Source organism: Electrona antarctica (assembly GCF_951216825.1).
Source record: "Electrona antarctica genome assembly, chromosome: 21".
NCBI classification, from domain to species: domain Eukaryota; kingdom Metazoa; phylum Chordata; class Actinopteri; order Myctophiformes; family Myctophidae; genus Electrona; species Electrona antarctica.
This window is the reverse complement of record NC_136802.1, coordinates 34,032,170-34,056,169: the sequence shown is the minus strand read 5'-3', so window position 1 is coordinate 34,056,169 and position 24,000 is coordinate 34,032,170. Positions and strand designations below refer to the sequence as shown.

Genomic DNA, 24,000 nt, shown 5'->3' with positions numbered 1-24,000 from the left:
TCAACATCTTTTTGAGATGTACGTGCTTCCCGCTTGGATGTTCTCTAACTTCCCAGCCTTGTCTTTAAAGGGGCATTCCACTCATTTTAAACATTTTACTATGTCATTAATATACCTTAGAGCTGTTGTGTGGAAATAATAAAAAAGTCCCCCCATTCTGTGTTTCCTAGAACTAGAGGTCTGAAAAAAATCATTAACATGGTGAAACACATCTTGATGATGTCATCAAGATGTGTTTCACCATGTTAATGATTCTTTTCGCAATTACAGTTCTAGGAAACAGAATGGGGGGACTTTTTTTTTAATTATTTCCACACAACAGCTCTAAGGTACTGTATATTAATGACATAGTAAAATGTTGAAAATGAGTGGAATGCCCCTTTAAGGACAGGACCAAATGACCAATAAAACAGACTTAGGGAGGACATGATGAACCATAAAACCTGTGAAACACATAGGACTAAGTCTATTGCTGGCATACTGAGGATGCTCTGCAGTTATATGGTCCAGCTCACATGCTTTGTTATTAAAACAGTTTAAGTGCCAGGGACATTAAGACGAGCTGAATCTAACTATGCACTGATTGCCAGGGGCGTTAAGACGAGTTGGGGGGGAAAAAAAGAATTATATTAGTATTATTTATTTTTTAAATCCATATTTTTGAAAATTCCTCTAATCTGGTGTGCAGGTGATGACATGCACATGACATGCACAATAGAATTACATTTTATTTCTTTTATCCCATTATAAAATGGGCTAAAATGGCACCCAGGACCAAAACTGGTGTCCACCCCCTGGCACTGAAAGAGCAGGTTTATAGCATCAGATACCTCACTTGACCTAATAACCACATTACTGTCTAGATCAAAATAATCATCAACAACATTACTTTTAACACAGTTGAAAAGCTTGATATAATGTTCATGCCAAACTCGGGCAATTTTGTCTGAGGCCGCAGAGTCACAGACCCCCTCAATGTCTGATGGTGTTATGTTTCTGTTCATTACTCTGACCGCTTTCCAGAAGTCAACATGGTTGTTAGTTTGAAGCTTTCTGGCTAGCGTATATCAGCTCTAATGGTGTTCTCATTATTTTTTATATGCTGGAGAACATATTTGAATCTAGCATTAGTTTGCTTCTTGTGATCAAACACATCCCCATCAGCCAGCATGATGATCCCAGATCAGCAGCATGATGATCCCAGATCAGCAGCATGATGATGTGTCTGCAATTCAATATTATTTAATAAGCTGTCAGTTAGTTAGGACAGCATATCTGTCGATATCCTCCTGATATAGCTTAGTCCAGTCTAGTTTCCCTGTGTTAACGCCATAGTGTCAGCCAGGAGGGGTACATTACATCCTCAGTTTGTCACCTCCTCCTTCACATTCAATAGACCACGCAATCTTTTGTGGCCAAATGCAATTTCCTGGGGTCTAGTAGGACTATAGTAAATATGAACTAGAAAAGTCGCAATTTTGTCAAATTGCAAAGTGTGGTTGCCACAGTCGCTTACATAGGCCACTCCCTAATTTGAAAATGTATATAACTCTTGAATAGTTTGGCCTTATGCCCCTGCAAGGGAATTCATGTCTCTATAAACGATTGTAAAACATAGATTGGTTACGTAATCAAGAACAACAGCCAATTAGCTACTACAAACGTTATGCAAAGCTTGGCCAATCACAGCGGAAGTTAGGTAGACCGGCTGACAGTTAAAATGGGTGCTATGACAACGTATATCATTAGGAATAGGTTCCCAAATGGCATCGTTCCCAAGTAGGTCGGTGGCCGACTGCGACGGGCACGTACAGGTCTTTTCTCTAATAACATGAACCTTGGTTGAAACCCTAACCTCACAAAGAAGTAATCTGCGATTGTTAGAATAATAGTGGTAGCAGTGAATTTGACCTCCTGAGCTATGGATTGGAAGTCAAATGACTAACTAGTCCACTAGACTAACAAGGTGGCTGCCAGAATTGGGTTCTGTGGCTTCGTACCACCCTATAGTAGTAGCCGGCGGGGTAAAACAAGCGCTCCCTCGGAAATAGTCTCCTAGCTACGAACATAATATTCGCAAACTTCAGCCAGGATATGACATCAACATGACGTCATCACAGATCACAAAAAATTAAATCCCCCCCATGAATCACCCACTCAATTATTTCCAGCTTTTCTATTGGTTTATTCTCATACAAACGGTGTTGCTAGGAAACAGGTTGCCACGACGACGAACGTATAAACAATACAAATAAATAATGAACATCTTGTTGTATTTTAATCACTGACAGATCCATTAATGAATCAATCAGTCAATTAATTAAGCTTTATAATCTTTATCGTATAACAAACGTTTAACGCTTTGAATAATTAATTATGCAAAACAACCAAATACAAATTCATGCAAATCGACACATCAACAACATTAATAATAATAATAATTATTATAATAATATACGTGAATTTTCAGTTCGTTAAGAAACTTGTAAGTAACTTGTTAAGGAAATGTCATGCACTGTCCCACTCGCTGTGGTTGCCACGATGACGACACATAAATCAACCAATCGCATTTGAGATCACTCGGAAACCCTTCTGTACTGCATTCTCATTGGTTAACAGACAGACACACACACACACACACACACACACACACACACACACACACACACACACACACACACACACACACACACACACACACACACACACACACACACACACACACACACACACACACACACACACAGCACATGTTGTGATAATAATAAATAGACATCCATTTTAATTATAAAGTATTTTAGAATATATATTATGAAATATACGGTACTTATATGTACTGTGTGTGTGTGTGTGTGTACATTCCCTCGGTCAGTAAACTGGACACACTACAACTCCACGAGTCCATTAAGACCTGAAACACTTCTGTGTCAGCTTTAGCTTTTTAACCATTATTTTAAACTTTAGCTGTTGAAAAATAGCAGATCTACAAGCTCATAGCACGGCACCGAGTGCTGCGCTATGAGTAGATCTGCATTTTTTTTTTAAACGTGAAAATCTGTGCAAATCTTTGAATATATATTCTTTCACAGCAAAGCTTTTTTTAAACTTATATCTTTGCTTCTGGTGGGGGGTCCTTGTAACAACAAGTTCTCAGATGGGGGTCGGCAGCCAATTAAATATAAATGTGGGGGTCCTTGACATGAAATAGTTTGAGAACTACTGATATAGAAACATATAAACAATTTTTTTCAGGAAACTGTCAGGATTTAGAACAGTGGTTCCCAGACTTTCTCATGTCAAGGACCCCCAAATTAACACTTATTAGCCCGAAGACCCCCAATTGAAAAGATATGCCAGGGACCCACATAAGAGAAGATTTTCACGGCTCTAGCAGTTTCATTTCAAGGACCCCCGGGTTGCCCTGAATTAGGCTACGGTCCCCCATTTAATGGCCTTTCTGTCTCAGGGACCCCAAAGTATATTTTAAAATCAAAGTTAATTTAACTCTGAGAGTGTACAAATGGAACCAAATGGACCCGTTAGACCCATGACGGTCCATTTGGTTCCTAACTATCATTTAGCTGGGGACCCCTTGGGACAGCCTCAAGGACCCCTAGGGGTCCCCGGACCCCACTTTGGGAACCACTGATTTAGAAGACATTATTGTAGAATCTGGTCTCAGGTCTCAATGGGTGCCGTGGGTGGGTGTCACTCAACGGCCCTGTCAGCCAATCGGTGTCCTCCCTCCTCAGAAATGTAGGCGGAGCCGGCCGCAACTTCGGCGAAGTTCAACGACTCGTAGATCAGTCCGCCGTTATAGACTCCGCCCCTTAGTGATGTCGTCAGGACGACCGTTTGAGTGACACATCGACGAAACGCAACTCATCAACTGTCTCCCCTCCCCCCTCGCTCTGATTGGTTGGTAGATAGGCAGATAGGTCGGTACGTAGGTAGGTAGGTGAAAGATAGATAGATAGATAGATAGATAGATAGATAGATAGATAGATAGATAGATAGATAGATAGATAGATAGATAGATAGATAGATAGATAGATAGATAGATCAGGTAGTCAATCCTCGTCTCTCCAATTCTTTCGTTTGTTTTAACTCCTTTATCCTGGGGAGACAGACAGATAGACAGTCAGTCAGTCTGTCAGTTATTCAAAACAAGGTACAAGATTTGTGTCACTAAAATGTTTTTCACATTTCTTTTTAAGATGTATTTGGGAGGGAGCAGATCTACAAGCTAATACTAATTAAAAGATTACCAAGCAGAGTCTGCTTTTTTAGCTGCCAGGGGCAGGTGGGCAACCCTTAAAGTTTTATTTACCGACCTGAAATCCATCTGTATTTGTTTCTGATTTTTATCTTGATTTGATTTTTTTTTGGGGGGGGGGGGTATGTGTACCTCAATGCTTGATTATTCGAAAAAAGTGTTTACAGACAATCCCTTTAGCCAATCAGCGTAACAAAAAAAACTGACATCTCCAGTCTACCAACGCCATGTCTCCTTGGGCTTGACCCCCATCTTATAGCTGCTTGCAGCTATATTTATTATTATAATTATTATTATTCTATTTTTGTTTTCGTGAAATTTCCGCCATTTTAGCAGTTTTGGCAGTTCTGATCTATCGTTCTTCACGAAATTTGGCAACATGGTAGAGGGCTGTGAGGATCCCTCAAGAACTGAAGCTCACACTCATTCGTCAAAAGACCTCTGACCTTTAGATCTCCTGATGAAACAAATTGTTATAATGTGCTCGATCGATCCGCTCGATCTTCTGCCTTTTTTTGGCCACGTCAAATAATTTCATGGCCTTCGTAACCACTCCCCTTGAAATTACATTTCCATTCATGTGAATGGAGTCTGACTCTGGTTAGGGGACAGACAACCCCTTCAGCCAATCAGCGTAACAACAAAAAGCTGGTGTCATCTCCAGTCTACCAACGCCATAAAGTCCAGCAGTGAATTTCATCAATGTTTATATAGCTCATTGTGTATATTGCTTATAGCTTTCTCTTTTTGGGCTTAATAATAATAATAATAATAATAATAATAATAATAATAATAATAATAATTATTATTATTATTATTATTATATAATGTTACCTGTGGCGACATCGTCGTAGAAACTTCATGATCTTTCTGGCTGCCTGGTCCTGTTTCTTAGTGAGAAACGCACCCCTAGAAAGCACACACACACACACAGAAAAATAGATGAATGAAACATGAGCATGTGTCATTAATCTAAAAGCAATATGTGTATGTTTTGGCGAGTCAAATTCACCAGACACAACATTAATTGAAATCCTTAACCATTTATAACCTTTTATAATAACATGGATTAGATTGTTAATTTATATTTGTATCTATCCTTCCCCAAATAAATGACTAGTAGTGTTTTACTGTATTACTAGTAGACGTTTCCCGTCGTAAGGTCCACAGGACACACACACGGTTGGGCACTGACGTCACCACATTTGGAGCGACGCCCCTCTGCACTCTTATTGGTTAGTGAAAATACAAGGATCACTCCCACCCGTATGTATGCCAACCCTCATGAATCTTGCGCCCAGGCGTTTTTTTCTCTTCCTTGAAATAAAAAGGCATGTGGTTTCCGAGGCTACTTCGGTAGCATACATATAGAATACGTACTTTATTCGGTAACTTCGGTAGTACTGCTGAATGAGCACGGCCGCTCGGCGACTCTGCTGGAAGCGCTTCTGTTCGTAGTACGATCGGAACTTGGACTGGATCAAGATGGCCGCCTCCGTCATCTTCTTGTACAGCGCGTACTGCGGACAACAGTCACATGACAGACAACTCCTTATACGGTAAAAGAGTCAGCACACGAATGTACGCGCACACACACACACACACACGCACACACACACACACACACACACACACGCACGCGCACACACACACACACACACACACACACACACACACAGTGACACACATAGCGAGTGCACTACAGTGACATCTAGTAGTCAGATATATTACCTTTAGTGCTATCCATGTTAGCTAACAAGAGAGAGCAGCATTCAGACAGAGAGACACAAAGCATGTTAGTTAATTAGTTAGTTAGTTAAACACACACACACACACACACACACACACACACACACACACACACACACACACACACACACACACACACACACACACACACACACACACACACACACACACACACACACACCACCACATTACCACCGCTGAAATGCCCTTGAACAAGGCATCAACCACTACGATGAAATGTGTTCTATGAGCAGGGCCTGGCTGGAAACAAGTTCTTGAGCTTAGCCCAGATACCCTGGGTAAATATAGATTTCATTTCATTTCATTACACACACACGGGGGCCGTACTCCAATCCAAAAAGAGGGGTGAGACAAACAAACAACCAGGTGCTTGCTCGCACGCACACGCACGCACACACACACACACACACACACACACACACACACACACACACACGCACACGCACGCACGCATGCACGCGCACGCACACACCCACCTACCTGTTTGTACTTCCTGTAACATCTCTGGATCACGGCTGCAGCCATGTCCTGTTGTTCCTTTAACCTCCGACCCTGAAACACAAGGTCACAACCTTTAACCTATGACCCTGAAAGACACACACACACACACAACCTTTAAGGTTTTTGTCTGGACTCGCCAAGCGCTGGCCAACAGAGAGGAAGCAGTGAAGCCAAATGGACATGCTGGCCGATCGTAGGCACTGCAGCTCGAGCCAACGCACGCTATGCTCCGCCCAATCCAGAAAGAAGTCGTACTCGCCAGCGGCGGTGCGCACGGTGCTTGTTCATGCTTTTGTCCCAGCATGTTCATAGTGGAGTAAAAGTACAATATTTGGAACCGAAATCGAGTGAAGTAGAAGTTAAAGTATTGAATACTGGAAATACTCAAGTAAAGTACAGAAACCTAAAAATTGTAGTGCAGTACTTAAGTAAATGTACTTAGTTACTTTCCACCACTGCTATAATGTACCCTGTATCTTCTGAAAGCTGATTGGATGACTGTATAAAGTACCTTGTATCTTCTGAATGCTGATTGGATGACTGTATAAAGTACCTTGTATCTTCTGAATGCTGATTGGATGACGCGCGCCGCCTCGTAGAGCTCACGCTGCTCGCTGTCGGTGAGCGTCAGCAGGGCGAAGTCTCTTTCCATCCTCCCATTGGACGAGGCGTTCAGAAACTCTGCCCACGCCGCCGAAGAGGGCGGTCTTAACCTCTGGAGCGCCAGGGCGCTGAGGGGGGAGGGGGGGCACATACGCCTGCACGCACGCAAGCACACACACACACACGCACGCACACACACACACAGATATAATTTAAACAAACCCCATATGTATGCATATATGGCGTAGTTGTGTAAAATTATGTATACCCCGTATTGTGCCGAATATAAGAAGATGTTTATTTTTCCGATGAAAATATCCTATAAAACAGGGTCGTATTATATTCGAGGTCTAGTTTCTTTTTACATGTCATTACACATCCGTGCCACTAGACGGCGCCAGTACTGCTGAAACCAGTGTTATGACAATTTACAATTTACAATTTAGGCATTTAGCAGACGCTCTTAATCCAGAGCGACTTACATTAGGCAAGAACAAAAGTATGGGAATACATCACATATATAAAATGCATTTATCAAGAAACATGCGTAAGCTAAGAACGTAACTAGAACATATCTATATAATGACACTATACATATTAAATATACATATATACTATACTATGCTATACATATGTACTATGATGTGCTATGACTACATACAATGCAATTATTGTGCTGTCTACATGACATGCTATAAGTCTGTTTCAAATGCTATCTAAGTCTAAAAAGTGCTATCTAAGGGGGTAGGATAAGTGCTATGGGCCATGATGGAGTCTGAAAAGGTGGGTCTTCAGACTACGGCGGAAGATTGGGAGTGATGCTGCAGTTCTGATTGCAACGGGGAGTGCATTCCACAGTTTTGGGGCCAGAAGGGAGAAGAGTTTGGGACGTGTGGAGCGTTGTCCCGGCGTTTTTAGTGAGGGTACTTCCAGCTTTCCTGCGTTGGCTGATCTGAGTGCGCGGGAGGGTTTGTAGGGTTCAATCATGCTTGCAAGATATGGGGGAGCCATACCTTTGGTTGCTTTGAATGCCAGCATCAGAGTTTTGTATTCTGTGCGGGCAGCGACTGGGAGCAAATGCAGGGAGCGGAGCAGGGGGGAGACATGTGAGAATTTTGGCTGGTTGAAGACCAGACGAGCTGCGGCGTTTTGGATCAGTTGGAGAGGCTTAAGTGCACATGCCGGTAGGCCAGTAAGGAGCGGTGGCTCCAGTGATTGAAGCAACACAGGCGGGCAACAGACGTCTACAGCTGTGATGTAAGATGGAAGAATGAAGGACGTGACCATCTCCAAAAGAGTGGTTCAAAAGATGGCCAAGTTAATCCATTTTGGGCGGGAACCCCTTTTGGTGTTAGCATCATGTTATGCTTTAGCTATTGAAAAATAGCAGATCTACAAGCTCATAGCGTGCCAACGAGTGGCGCGCTATGAGCTTGTGAGCTTATGAGCTTGATCTAGATCAGCTGTTTTTGCTATTATTTGAATTTAAATCCTGAATAATCTTTTGATATTTTTCAATTGGAATCCTGAAAAGTATTTTTTTCATTTAATTTTCAAATGCATTTCATTATAGTTATGTAAACTTTATAAACTAAATACAAATACATTGGACATAATGAAGACAATAACATTTTAATACTATTATTAGTCTACACACATTAGTCTATACACATTAGTCTATACAAAAAAATGGGAGGCGTCTTATAATCAGAGTCGTCTTATATTCGGCACAATAGACATATTTGGCCCAGGTAAAAAATTCTCTTCAAAGTAAAAGTTACCTGGGGGGCGGGGCCAGTGAGTGTGTGTCGACCGTTTCCAGGTAGGTAGCCAACCAGGTGTCTGCGATTGCCGGATTGTCCCGCCTCTCTCTCAGTGGTGACTCCGCCCCTCTGGGGAAATCCTCCTGTTTGATTCGCTCGGGCGTGGCCTCGATGATCTGCTCCGCCAGCGTCGCCATGTCAACCTGGAAGTGGACAGTTCGCTGCTCATTTACATAATTCAAACCCGTACCGAATACATTTTTGCGAATACACAGCGCTTTTACCGTCTTCAGGAGCATTCGTATTGAGAACGCGAGGTAGCGACGATTTAGCCCATTTAGGCCTGACCTCAAAATTAAAAAAAAATCTTCTAAATCCTCTAGTTTTCTGAAATAAATATTTTCACGATTTTTCAAAAATAGCAGACCTACAAGCTCATAGCGCGCCACTCGGTGGCGCGCTATGAGCTTGTAGATCTGCTATTTTTCAATAGCTAAATTATAACATAATGTTTAAAACACCAAAAGGGGTTCCCGCCCCAAAATGGGTTAGTATTGAGCGCTAAACAATAAACATCAGCGCTGAAGAAGAACTGAAGCTGAATGGACCTGCTGGCTAGGGCTGTCACAAGAATTACACAATCTAATCGCAATTATTTGAGATAATCACAATTTTTGCATAATGGTAAAAATTAAATACAAAAGCAGAAATAGCAGATCAACAAGCTTACGTGTGCGTGCGTGTGTGTGCACGCGTCGTGCGGTTCTCACCTGCGTGGGCACGTCCTCTCCCTCGTTCTCCTCGTTCTCTCGTTGGTAACTCAACAGCTGCTCCTCCAGCGACCTCGGAGACAGAGGACGGCGGCCCTGTGGGTGTGTGTGCGTGTGCACGGAGAGCGTGGAGTGGAGTGTGTGGGCGGGGTGTGTGTGGTGTGCGTGCAGCGCGGAGTGTGTGTGCGCGGTGGGGGGGGAGGGGTCGTCGTTCTCGTAGTCCATGAGGAAGAGAGGCGGCGACGACGCCCTGTTTCTCCTGGGGGGCGGGGTCACGCCGCCTACGGTCGGAAGAAAGAACACAACGCAGAGGACGTTACTTAAAGTCAACGCTAACCCTGCCTGAACCCTAGTGTCGTGTTGCCAGAGAACTATTCCACAATCTCCCAATGCTAAATAGAGGAACTACATCTCCCCAAATCCAATTAAGAAAGCTGCCATTTCCGTTCATATATTTCACAATATCTTTTTATTTCCATTTCTGCTAAGCAACAAGCTATATGCTTAGATGGTCTATATTTAGACGAAACGGAAGTGGGGAGGAGGAGGCTCCACTTCCGCTTCATATTTTGCTCATGATAGAGCTTCCGTTGCTGTATGACGGAAGCGCTTAAAAATTGCGAGAGACAACAGTCTGGCAACACGAGGCTAACACTAACCCTAAACTAGTGGTTCCCAAACGATTTAGCTTGTGACCCTGTCACGCCGTACGGCCAGCCGTAGATTTAGAATACATTTTGAAGCTCTTGCTAGTGAAATGATCGATTATTTACATAGAGAAATCCCGTCATTTAACATGCATCTCAATGGGTGAGAAGGAGTGGGGCGTAGCGAAGGGCTAATTGACTCCAACTATGGATTACATGGACGATTTTATAAGCAGACTTTTTTGGGCAAATGCCCAGCAAATGGCTCTCATTACCAACGGTCTGGGGTGCGATCGTACTATTGTGTGACCACTTAAAACGTAATTCAATACAAAATAAGCCTGGCAAAGGGAGGACAGGGGGGCAAGTTAACACACTTGTCAATGAAGTGTTGAATCGATCAACGAAGCCAGCATCCGTCAACAGCGGTTACTCACCGTGGTCACCTGTGCCCAAATCCGATTGGCCCTCCTCGTCCTCGGAGCCGGCCCAGCCCTGGTGGGGAGGGGGGAAGAGGGGGGAGGAGGGGGAGAGGGAGGGGGAGGTGTCCATGGGGGCGGGCCCACTGGAGTAGGCAGAGCTTGGCGAGGGGGAAGAGGGGTCACCGGGGGAGGGGAGGGAACTGGACGAACTGAGACCTGAGAGAGAGAGACAGAGAGAGAGAGAGGAGAGAGAGACATAGAGAGAAAGAGAGAGAGAGTAAATAAGTTCCATAATCCGATGAATCGTTTAAAAAAATCGTCCGATGAATCAATCATGAAAATCACCACATAATGTTATATGTTGACTTAAATGGCCTTACATCAACAAGGAGAGTAGTCAGTGGCGTATCCAGGAATTACGTTTTGGGCAGGCAAAATGCTGTGTTAATTGTCGTCTCCCTGCACAATCTTAGCACTAAAGGTTTTCAAAGACCTGCCAGACGAGTAGTATACAAAGGCTGAAAGGCATTCATTTACATTCCAATGGGTGATTGAGGGTCGCGCTCTACCGCAGCGGCCAATCAGCTGTCCATTAATAGTTCTCAGGTCTTGTTTTTGTCCTCTTTTTTTCTCATTGTATGGATTTTGGCCAGGCCAGAAATGGATTTGGACAGGCGGACGCCTGCCCTCGCCTTATTGTAGATACGCCTCTGAGAGTAGTTAAACAAAAAAAATGTTAAACTGTGTGTGTGTGTGTGTGTGTGTGTGTGTGTGTGTGTGTGTGCGTGTGTGCGTGTGTGTTACCTGTGTCTGGGCTTGTAGACAGCGGAGATAGAGACATCTGCGGCTGCGGAGAGACGGGTGTGTGTGTGTCCCTGACCGGTGTGTGCGTGTCTCTCACGGGTGTGTGCGTCTCTCTCATGGGTGTGTGTGTGTCCCTGACCGCCGTGTGTGTGTCTGTGTTTAGCGGCAGTGCCACCTCCGGAGTGTGTGTGCGTTGAGTGTGTATCTCCTCGGCCGTGCGTTGCGCGTGCGTGTGCTGTGTATGTGTGCGCTGTGTGCTGTGCATGTCCTCTGGCGTGTGTGCGTGCGTGCGCTGTGTGTGCACGTCCTCTGGTGTTTGCGTGCGCTGTGTGTGCACGTCCTCTGGCGTGTGCGTGCGCTGTGTGCTGTGCACGTCTTCTGGCGTGCGCTGTGTGCTGTGCACATCTTCTGGTGTGCGCGTGCGCTGTGTGTGCAGCCGCTCCAGCGCGCAGGCCAGGTGGGTGTGGCCTCGGGAGCGCGCCACGGCAAGTGGCAGGCGGCCCAGCGAATCAGGAAGGCCGAGAGCCGACGCCCTCCACAGGTACAGCGTCTCTGCCGCCCCCTGGTGGCCTAGCGCGCACGCCCACATCTGGGGAAAAAAAACACACACCGCGCAACGTACGTCAACATCTGGAAAACACATGCGACGTTAAGTCAGTGGTTTTCAACCTTTTTTACATCAAGGTCCATTATTTATTGGTCATTTGAGCCACAGACCACCATTTCAGACCCAAAACTAAAGAACGTTGTTAACGTTGGATATGATTTTGTCCACAATTCCATGCTGTATTGATGTTGGTACCATAAGGAGAGATAACAGGCAAACTCAAATCAAAATAACAATTATTCTATTCTCTAATTGTGTAGACTTCTTGTATATTAAGTAATGCAGATGCTAGGTAACCAAATGGACCCTTTTCTACTTGAGACTTATATAGTGTGTGTGTGTTACCAGGGGGGTGCAGGAGAAGTGGTCTACGTTCAAAGGGTCCACTTCCTGTTCCAACTCCAGACTGTCGCTGTTCACACTCCTACACACACACACACACGCACACGCACGTGCACACACACACACACACACACACACACACGCACAAACAGTTATGGGAGAAGTCCATGTTTCAAAGCAGCCTACAGATCGGCTAAAGCAGGGTTGCAATATTTTGGGGTTTTTTTGTGGTGGAAAGAAGAGAGACTCGTCTTTCCAACGAGCCTGGAACAGACCTATGCTTTCTATGGCATAGGCATCTCTATCCTTTTTTAGATATATTTTTTTTGCTTTTTCTGCCTTTATTGATAGGTTGAAAGTAGACTGACAGGAAATGGGGAGAGACGCGGCAAAGGCCGTCGGGATCGGGAGTCGAACCCACGGCACGCCGTCAGGCTGGCTTAGCAGCCTAGGTGCCCAGACGGTTAGCTATCCTGCCGGCAGAAACTAGACGCACCTGCAGCAGATGAGCCTGATTAATTACAGAGACGGAGAGAGAGAGTGTGTGTGCGCGCGCGCGCGCACGTGTGTGTGTCAATTGAATAAAGCTGCAGACCATCCGTAATTAGCAGATAGAGAGAGACCCGTTCACGCCACAATGCATGTATGCCACAATTTAATGGGTTTTTGCCTAGACTTTTTCTTTTCTTCCTGGAAATAAAACCATCTGGGTTTCCGAGGCTAAGAACCTGCAGACTCACTCCCAATCTTCCGCCGTAGTTTGAAAACCCACCTTCTTCAGACTCCATCTTAGCCTGTAGCACTTGCCCTAGCCTCGATGACCTTACGGCGTATGCAAAAGGTAAACTCATGTAATTTGTTAGCATTTTATGTAGACATAGCACTCTATAGTGTATACTAGGCATGTAACGATTCACTCAACTCACGATACGATTCGTATCACGATATGAGGTTCACGATACGATTTTTCACGATAAAAATATATATATATTTAAAAGAAAAATTTCAGTTTTTTTAATTTTATATAATTTATCTTCCCCCCTGAGATTTTTTATTTAACTACATTGCAAAAAAGTAGCATTACTTTTGACAGTGCAGAAACATAATTTCCCTTCCTTGATGAGTATCAACGACCATCATCACCTGGGCACAGTCACAGACACACACAGCTCCCCTCTACAGTGCTCTACTACTGAAAGTGACTATAATTTCTCTCCAAAAGCACTTTAATATGATGGAATATGACTAAAGCTCACATTTCACATCACACACTAGCCCCCCCTGCCCCCCCCCCCCCCCCTTGTGATCCTAGATGACTATTTATGTATTACCATGTGTTGTTCTTGCTCTGGATTAAGAGCGTCTGCTAAATGCCTACATTGTAAGTTGTGTGTTTGTACCTCCAGTACTGCAGTGTGCGTATCAAGTGGGCGTATCCCTGCGCGGCAGCGAGGTGCAGCAGGGTCATTCCTCGGTGGGGGGCGGGCCCACGGAGCCTCTCGGCCACGCCCCCTCCTCTCCTCCAAGCTCCGCCCTCTATCATCCTCTGACACACCCCCACGATCCTCCTCTCAAACCACTGAGACGACTGACAGACAGACAGGCAGACATACAGACAGGTAGACAGGTAGAGACACAGACAGGCAGACAGACAGACAGGTAGAGAGACAGACAAGCAGACAGACAGACAGGGAGAAAGACAGACAGACAGATAAGACAGACAGATAGACGTATGTAATGTAATTTCACCAAAATGACATGAATGAATCCCAGATTGAGGTTTTGTTCAAAACAGCGATGTGACCACGGCTCATAACTAAAGCATTATTCATAGTCTGTATTTTCGGTGGTGAGGTGACCACCGAACTACAACATGACGTCACTGAGCCGTGGTGAAGAGCAAACCACCGCCACCGCCCCAGCCCTTCTCTCTGTTTTTACTCACCACCGCTCAACATTATTTCAGCTCCGGTGGTCACCTCACCACCGAAAATCCAGACTATGAATGAGCCTTTAAGCGTCACCACGTTGGTGGTTACAAAATGTCAGTTTCGGGTGACTTATAAAAAGAAGATGGCGGCTAACATAGACTAGCCAATTTTACTTCCAGTTCTATAGGCCAATGAGTTGTTGGTCCTTAAAATAAAAGATATCCGGCTGAAATGATCTTGACTGAATCAGAGAATCAATCTTTATCGTCACATTACAAGTAAGGTGGGTGAAAAACGTGGTTGTGCTGCACTGCAGGCTCTTCATGGCAGTTAAAAAGGATAGAGAGAAGAGAGGAGCATAAAATGTTTGTAAATGTGTAATATGACGATTGTGGGTGCATAATCAATAAAAGGTCATGAATTAATGTGTGTACGTGTATAAATAAAAGGAGTCCCTGTTAAAACATGTCTGTGCATCAGACATAGCTCTTGTTCAGCAGTCTAATTGCTGACAAGTAAAAACTGCTCAAACGTCAGGTGACTGAAACAATTGTGGCAGTAAAATGTGTGTGTGTGTGTGTGTGTGTGTGTGTGTGTGTGTGTGTGTGTGTGTGTGTGTGTGTGTGTGTGTGCGCGCGCGCGTTGCCTCACCTGGGTGCGGTCTTCAGCGGTGTGCGGGGGAGGAGGAGGGGGCGTGGCCACCTGGCAGCCATTTTGTTGCGTTTGATGTTGTCGCTGATTGTTGCTGAAGTTGTTGTGATGATTCATCTGAACCATCCGCTGTTCCATTTGTTCCAAGCGCTCCAAGATGCACACTCTGAACTGATTATCTATAAAATTAAATATTATAATATCTGTGATATAAAATATAATAATGATTAATCTGAACTGGTGTGAAGCAAAACCCCGTAAGTAAAATGGTAATGGTTAAGAAACGAGGCGTTTCCTACCATTCCATGACAGCCAGTCTAGCTGACAGCATGTGTTGATTGCGTCGACTAAAACTATGAAGAGAAATGTTCGTCGAGTACCCGTTTTCACTGATGAAAACAAAATAAAAACTAGATAGACAGACTAAGCTACGATGACTAAAACTAAGACTAAATATACTGACAATTTCGTCAACAAATATAAACAGGACTAAAATGTTGGGGAGGGACTAGTGGAGAAGAGATGTTTGGTTGTGTTCGGGAGTTGCGCTATGAAAATAGCAGATCTACAAGCTCGTTTTAGTCGTCTAAATCAGTAGTAATCAGTAAATCATGTAGATTCAGTCGACTAAAATTGTATGATATTTAAAGGAGCATTCAGTGATTTGGGTGATTTGGAGGAAAAAACGGTCCGCCCTGGTAACAAGATGTGCACATGCACACGCTCTACAGTGAGGGAAGTACAACAGACCAACAGCACGTGCACCAAGGCCCACCCCACTCGATCATGATTGGAGGAAGGCCCCTCTCATCCTGATTGGATGAAAGCTTTGCCACCCAAAGCCCAAACCGAAACTAGGGTTTTTTGACTCCAGGGGCTCACTGGGGACAGGGAGGAACTCCTTATATGGTCAGTACACTTTATAGTAGGGAGGATTATCCAAAAAATAAGAAACAATAAGTGATATTTGAATTAAGTGAAATCACTGAATATACCTTACTAAACTAAAACTAGACTGACACGTAAACTTTTCAGACAAAAATATAACTAAAACACTACAACATATATTTTTAGTTTTATTCAAAAGACTAAAACTAAATAAAAATGTGCAAGGTGGCAGGTGTGCAAGGTGGAAGGTCCTGGACGCTGTGTGCGCTGGGGGCGTGTTCTCTCCTCCGCGTCATCAGTGCCCATACCCGAGGCAGCCTTTCTGTGTGGAGTTTGCATGTTCTCCCCGTGTCCCCTAGGGTAGGTACCCTCACATGTTATCCCCGTGTCCCATAGGGTAGGTACCCTCACATGTTCTCCCCGTGTCCCCTAGGGTAGGTACCCTCACATGTTCTCCCCGTGTCCCCTAGGGTAGGTACCCTCACAAAAAACAGGCAGTAATACTGGTCTCTAAACTACCTCCCCCATGGCCAGCCTGATGTGCGGAATGGAACGTGTTCCTTCCACGCGCTACGTCCGGCCGGGGAAACTCCCCCCTGTCAGGTGAAAAGAAGTGGCTTGGACTCCTCATGCATAGAAGGAAGCATGAGGTCAGTCCGCTGCCTCCCCCCAGGTTGGCAGAGGAGGTGTAGCACCCAGGATTACAATTGATTAGATAATTGACACTGGGTGAAAAATGGGTTGCAAAATCGTGGGAGGAGGAGGCGGGGTTTGTTTCTTACCATCCAATGAGAGCCAGTCTAACTGACAGCTCCGCTGTAAGGAGGCGGAGTTTCGTGCTCGATACTCGAACAGAACGGACGAGGATACGCAGCCCGAAGAGTCTATGACACGCAGACACACCAAACCTGCTGAGTGAGCTGTACACACACACACACACACACACACACACACACACACACACACACACACACACACACACACACACCACACACACACACACACACACACACAGCTTAAAACGATGTATGTAAACATGTAATAAAAGCTTAACCATACCTTTAAGATATAATAATAGCGCTAGCCATCACTAAGTCATTTGTGCAAATCGCACAAAGCATGATTGGATAGAGGTCCTAGTAGGAGAGCAGAGTGTCTCTGACTAGTCTGTGAGACATTGGAATGGTAGCGTCGGTACTAGGCATGTAACGATTCACTCAACTCACGATACGATTCGTATCACAATATGAGGTTCACGATACAATTTTTCACGATATTAAAAAAAATATATATTTTAATGAGAAATTACCGTTTTAATTTTATATAATTTATCTTCCCCCCTGAGATTTTTTATTTAACTACATTGCAAAAGAAGTAGCATTACTTTTGACAGTGCAGAAACATAATTGCCTTCCTTGATGAGCATCAACGACCATCATCACCTGTGCACAGACACAGACACACACAGCTCCCCTCTACAGTGCTCTACTACTGAAAGTGACTATCATTTCTCTCCAAAAGCACTTGAATATGATGGAATATGACTAAAGCTCACATTTCACATCACACACTAGCCCCCCCTAAAAAAAAACTAAAAAAAAAGGTTTTCTTTTTTTTTGAAAATCGCGATTTTTTATTTCAATGAATCGATTCATATCGTCGGGATTAATATCGATATATATCGATATACGATATATCGTTACATGCCTAGTCGGTACCCAGGCTTTTAATTTCGTTCGCGTTCGGCTAAAAAAGAAACACCTGGGGAAACCCATTGGAATATCTGGCATAGGAAGTCAACTTGTATTTCGCTAACCAATAACAGTGCAGAGGGGCGTCGCTCCAAATTTGGTGAGTGTTCTCCGCTGTTTTCTACCGGGGAGGGGACGGGAGGAGGGGACAGGTGCTCAGATCAGTGAACCAATAGGATCCATCGCCGTGCTCACGCCGGCACCAATAGGAGCCGTCTGGCACCCGCCCCTCTGGACCAGAAACTATTCACTCAATCTAAGTAACCAATTATTTTGCTATGACAAACAGAGATGTAAAACTTCACATACCAGGACAGTAACACCTCAGGACTCCAGGCTGGATGAGGGAGGCAGGGACGGCGCTCTGATCGAACACGCTGGAGTAGCGCTCCGAAAGCTCTGACCACGGCCCTGTTATGAGCACCTTGACGCCTCCCTACACGCACACGCACACGCACACGCACACACACACACACACACACACACACACACACACACATCTATAAATGCTATAAAGTCTCTGTCTGTCTGTCTGTGTGTAATCCACGTAACTCGAGAACCGACTTCAAATGCGACACACGCGTTCCACACCACCGCAGGGGGTGCAGTGCCCGGTGTCGAGTCGGTCGGACCCACGGTTGTCCAGAACCGCCCCCCGAAAGGCCTCTGCCCGGGCTGTGCACCGGGCCCTTGCCCAGCGTCCATATATGGAGCTGGCCTGTTCTGACCACAACAACACTCCATATTTGGGCATGGCTGACAAAGAACTCCATATATAGGAATAACGGGACACAGAGGGACACATACACAAATCTGACATGATTCTGACGTCGGGCATAAAAGGGACACAGACATAATATCTCCAATATTTCCAACTTGCATCATTTTGGGCGGGAACCCCTTTTGGTGTTAGCATTATGTTATGCTTTAGCTATTGAAAAATAGCAGATCTACAAGCTCATAGCGCGCCACCGAGTGGCGCTTGTAGGTCTGCTATTTTTGAAAAATCGTGAAAATGCGGCACAAATCTTTGAATATATATTCTTTTTTATTTTTTTTTACGTCAGGCCTAAATGGGTTAAGTAGGCCAGTGCCCAACAGGCACCGTCGTAGAGGCCCCACGGTCACCACTCTAGTCAAAGATAAGCCAGTAACGTCAGTCTAAAGGTCCTTTCAGACGGGGAGCGAGTGACGCAGGAGTTGTGGCCTGGACCAGCGACAGGTCTGCTCCAGGTCAGCTGACGAGGGGCGCGGGACGCGTAGCGTGGAGGAAAAAAAGCTCACCACAATCCAGGTCTAGTCAGCCGCGGGCGTGAAAATATGCCTGCTTAATCTCCCCTCAACTTGTGTCACTTGTGTGCAAACTATATTAATAATAACGATATTCTCACCTCAGGGTAGGACCACTCCGGCGAGAAGTCAGTGATGGTCGCCAGGCGGCCATCGGAGGAGGAGGGGGGAGGCGGGAGTGGGGGGAAGGGCAGGAAGGGGGAGGGCGGGACCATGTAGCGAAGGCCCACCCCCAGCAGGCTGGAGGCGGGGCTGGGGGCGAGGCTAGCACCCCCCTCGGTGATGAGCTCAGAGATGAGGTCGGGGAACTGGCTGTCGAACGAGATGTCGCCGAGATTATGCTCCTCCCCTCCTCCGCTCGGCCTGTCAGTCACCATCACAAACATCTAAGTTGACGATTGATTGTTGTCACACAAATAATTGTGATTAAAACTAGGGATGCACCGGATGGGAAATTCTTGGCCGAAACCGAATACCGAATATAGAAAACAGTTGTGCGAAAACTGAATAACGAATAGCCGAATATGATTAATATTATAGGCTATATCATTTTTTACCAATTTTTGTGCCATAGCCATACATTTGTTGCATAGCTACATGATAGTGGAAAAAAAAGACATGATTACATTTTGACCACGTCAACAAAACAGTAGGTTACAAAAGGTGACCCCGGTTCATTGACTAGTCGGTTTCGGCTCTAAAATCAACCGAACCGAATACGAATATTCGGCCGAATAGTTTTGGTGGCCAAATATTCTGTGCATCCCTAATTAAAACGATTTTAATTGTGTCTATTTTTTTGCATTGAACATTGGAACGTTACAATTTGTATTTCTGTTTGCCGTTTAGGCTTCGTCATCACAAATTGCAAAGGGGCAGATATGACTAAATCAAACTTACACATACAAAGAAAACACTGACACATTTAATATATTTTTCTTTCGAAAAAATGTACGCAATAGCGGAGATAGTTGATCCACAAGTTGATCCACAAGCTGATCTACAAGCTGATCTACAAGCTTAAACACAACACGATCTGCTATTTCTGAAAATGTATGGACATTTTTCATCATGGAAACGATTGACGATTATGCAAAAATAATTGCGACTGTCTCAAATAATTGCGATCAGGCGATGATGTAATAATCGCGACAGGCTGGCTTACCCTCCGCGCTCCACACCGCCAGGCTCCGCCTCTGAGTGCGTCGTGTCCATGGGCGTGTCCTCCCGGTGGTCGTAGCCACGCCCCCTCTCCTCCTTGACGCGCACGCCGGCGGGGGAGCCGCCGCCGCCGGGACTAGTGCGGACGCTAACGCTAGCCACGTTGACGACGGTGACGGGGTTAGCATGGTGGCTAAACAGGCTATTGGTAGCGTTTCCTAGGCCGACCACGGCTGGGTTAGTGTGGGTGGCGCCGACCAGGCTAGTGCTGCTAGCGCTCCTCGGGTTGACCGCGGCGGCCGGGCTGACGAGGCTAGTAGCGCTAGCGTTCCTCAGGCCGCCGATCGCCAGGCTGTTAACGCCGTTAGTGTTCCTCAGGTTGGCGGCGGCGGCGGCCGGGTTAGCATGATGGACGCTAGTAGCCAGGCTAGTATTAGCATTCCTAGCATTGGGGTTAATAGCGAAGAAGGGCGAGAAGGGCTGACTCGTTTTCTGCCTCTCTCTCTCCTCCTCCTCCCTCGCTCTCTCCTTCCTTCCCTGATTGGCTGTCGGGAAAGACGGTAGCGGGCTCTGTTGTTGACCGTGTCCCAGCAGAAGTGTCATGTGATTGGCCGGCTGCGGCTGAGGGGGCATGGCCGGGCCAACCAGCATCAGAGAGGCGGCAACGCTACTTCCCGTCTGTTGCCCCGGCGACAGCAGGGATGGGGCGGGGCTTAGGGATGGGGCGGCGCTTTCCTGAAAGAAAACAGTCAAGAAGAATTTAATTAAATATTTAAGATAATAATTACTTAAATGATAGTCTTGGGACGATAATCGTTATTATCCTTTATCCTTCCTTTAAATCAACAACAGTCAACAACAAAAATTGTATCACAGATATATTCATTTATGGTGAAATTGTGCTGCATCATACAATATAGGATGAATTAGTTGAGCTGCAAATTCCACACTTTTTTTTGCCCACCCCTACTACTCACAACGCGTTGTGATGCCAGCCAATGACAGAGCAGAAAAGACTCACCTGGAGGCGGGCCTGCTTGCTTCTCTCCTCCCCCAGAGGGGGGGTGGCTAGAGGTCCCGGAGGCGGTCCCAGCTCCACGCAGAGTGACATGATTGGAGGTGGAGGAGGGAGGGAGGGGCTCAGAGAGAGAGAGAGGGAGGGAGCGGGCGGAGTTTCGGAGAGAGAGGAGGAGAGAGAGGAGAGAGAGGAGGGGGGCGAGAGAGAGAGAGAGGAGGAGGGAGGGGAGAGCGAGAGGGGGAGTGGCCGAGGAGGGGAGGTCGAGCCGGGGGGAGGGGCCGGCGGAAGAGGGGAGGGGTTAGAAGAGGAGGGGGAGGAGGAAGGGGTGGGGCTTAGCGGAGGCCCTAAGCCGTACGTCTGGCCCTGTTGATTGGATTAGATTTTGTTAGACGTCTAATAAGTAAGAAAGAAACAAGTTCATCATGTTCTTTATTCTAATTAAGGAAGCGTCAAGGATAAACAATAAAGCAGTGGTTCTCAACCAGTGGTCCGGGGACCACCAGTGGTCCTTGAGGGGATTCCAGGTGGTCCCCAGCTAAATGATGGAGAGTTGGTAACCAACTGGACCCTTATAGATCTGTAACTCTTGAGAGCGTAAAATGTTATCTCTCCTTATAGTACAGCATGGAATTGTGGACAAAATCTTATCCAACGACAAGAAAATATTCAAACGTTTTGGGTCTGAGAGGCTAAATGTCATCAAATGGTGGTCCGTGGCTGCACCAGAGAGCTCCAGACTTCCCTGTCCAGAGCAATATTAGTAACTTTCTCCTCGGGGATCCCGAGGCGTTCCAAGGCCAGTGTGGAGATGTATCTCTCCATCTGATCCTTGGTCTGCCCCGGGGTCTCTTCCCAGTGGGACGTGCATCGAGGACCTCCCTGTGGAGACGCTCGAGAAGCATCCTAACCAGATGCCTGAACCACCTAAGCTATGGCTCCTTTCCAGGCAAAGAAGCAGCAACTCTACACCGATTTGCGTGGCTAAAGACTAAACGGAAGTGGGGAGGAGGCTTTATCGCTCACTCATGATAGAGCTTCCGTTGCTCCAGACTGAATGACGGCAGCATTTGAAAAGAGAGGCAACGGTCTGGCAACGCGAGACTAGATGGGAATGGACTTCGCTACACTTCTGAAAAAGCTTACAGAGGTACACTGTACTGGGGGTACTGTTGAAAATATAGACATTATGCACCAGCGGTTCAGCTGTAGTTGTACTGACCTGTTTGGGCGAGTTGAGGAAGGAGTCCGGGTCGAAGGTCACCGCCGCTGTGGGGGGTGGCGGGAGGAGCAGGGGCAGGGGGGGGAGAGGAGAGGAGGACTGGGGAGGGGAGGAGCAAGGGGAGGGGCATAATGGAAGGGAGGGGCGGGGTCTTAGAGGAGGAGGAGGAGGAGGAGGGATGGGGGGCCGGGGGAGCAGTCGTCATGACGATCAGCGCGGCCACGCCCCCCGGTGGCCGGTCGCCGTAGAAACCGTTGGTGGATGTGGAGGTGCTGAAGGAGGAGAAACACGTGGTAATTATAACTCACTCACTGCCAAAGAGTTTTTTTTGTATAGATGGCGCTCTTTTTCTAACTTATGAGTCACCGTTTGACTCTCATTGTAACCAATAACCAGACAGTGGCCTTGTGGTTAGAGTGTTCGCCCTGAAACTGGGAGGTCAGGGTTCGATCCCCGGCCGGGTTATACCAAAGACTGTAAAAATGGGACCCAATGCCTCCCTGCTTGGCACTCAGCATCAATGGGTTGGATTGGGGGTCAAATCAACTAATGATTCCCGAGCGCGGCGCACTCTGCGGCTCACCGTTCCAAGAGATGGGTCAAATGCGGAGAACAAATTTCACTGCGGTAACGTCTGTGACTAATCGTACGACTTTGACTTTGAGGAACGCCTCGACAGCCGAATGTAACATCTCTATCCGACGCAACAGGTAGAACTTCTGGAGCAATCAGGCGACAGCCATGGAGACAGATTCCCAAAACAACAACCTGTGGCAGCTTTTCAAACTCGCCAAGGGAAAGCGGGCCCCCGCCAACGCTGCTTCCTAGTCAAGGACAGGGCTGGCAACGTCCTCTCAACCGAAGCCGACTGCATCAGTCGTTGGAAGGAGCATTTCGGGTGCGAGCTCCTAAACCCACCCTCCTGCCCCGGAAGAGCTCAGACTGCTCCCCCAGTCTCCCCAGCTGAAGTCAAAGCAGCTCTGACAAGGCTCTAACATCACAGAAGAGATGCTGAAGGCTGGGGGGGCGACAACATCATCTTCTGGCTCACACAGACCATCAACCATGTGTGGGTCTCTGAGTCGCTGCCTGATGATGATGACTGGCATTATACTTCCCTTCTGGAAGCGAAAGGGAGATCAGCTGACCTGCAGCAACCACAGAGGCATCACACTCCTCTCCATCTCCCCGGTAAACTCTTCACTCGAACATTTGAATCCTCCTTTCTAGAGCACACTAACCCTAACCCTATGAACCTAACTCTCTAGTCTAGAGGCTACCCTAATTCTAACCTGAACGAGACCTACAGTGTATGCATTTCTGGGCATAGAGGGGCGGACCGTCTCCCGGCTGGAGACCGCCGGGCGACTTCCAATTGGTTCACCAACCTATGTGCACCACCCCTCCCCCCCCCCCCCCTCTGCTCCCGACTCCAGTGGAGAACACTGACGTCCGCCGCTACATTTGGACGGACACCCCTCTGCACTCTTATTGTTTAGCCAAAATACAACGTACAGTATTCCAGTTCTCATGCATGTCTCGCCTGCTGTCTCTTTGACTCCACCGGTCATCAAAATATTGTCTCA

General features: G+C 46.3%; 1 protein-coding gene across 1 annotated transcript in view; it reads right to left on the bottom strand.

Annotated features, from left to right (window-relative positions):
• Positions 1-2,171: 2,171 nt before the first annotated feature.
• The window catches only part of camta2 (calmodulin binding transcription activator 2), a 30,148-nt gene continuing 8,319 nt past the window's right edge, over positions 2,172-24,000 (bottom strand). Inside the window, 19 exon segments of the mRNA XM_079491583.1 lie at positions 2,172-4,117; positions 5,111-5,185; positions 5,657-5,796; positions 6,527-6,598; positions 7,101-7,305; positions 8,932-9,116; positions 9,684-9,964; positions 10,768-10,968; positions 11,557-12,145; positions 12,509-12,587; positions 13,906-14,093; positions 15,088-15,266; positions 16,758-16,895; positions 18,036-18,162; positions 19,118-19,379; positions 20,182-20,912; positions 21,199-21,558; positions 22,415-22,509; positions 22,511-22,686. Of these exon segments, the coding sequence (XP_079347709.1) occupies positions 4,063-4,117; positions 5,111-5,185; positions 5,657-5,796; positions 6,527-6,598; positions 7,101-7,305; positions 8,932-9,116; positions 9,684-9,964; positions 10,768-10,968; positions 11,557-12,145; positions 12,509-12,587; positions 13,906-14,093; positions 15,088-15,266; positions 16,758-16,895; positions 18,036-18,162; positions 19,118-19,379; positions 20,182-20,912; positions 21,199-21,558; positions 22,415-22,509; positions 22,511-22,686 (4,138 nt within the window). The 3' untranslated portion in view covers positions 2,172-4,062.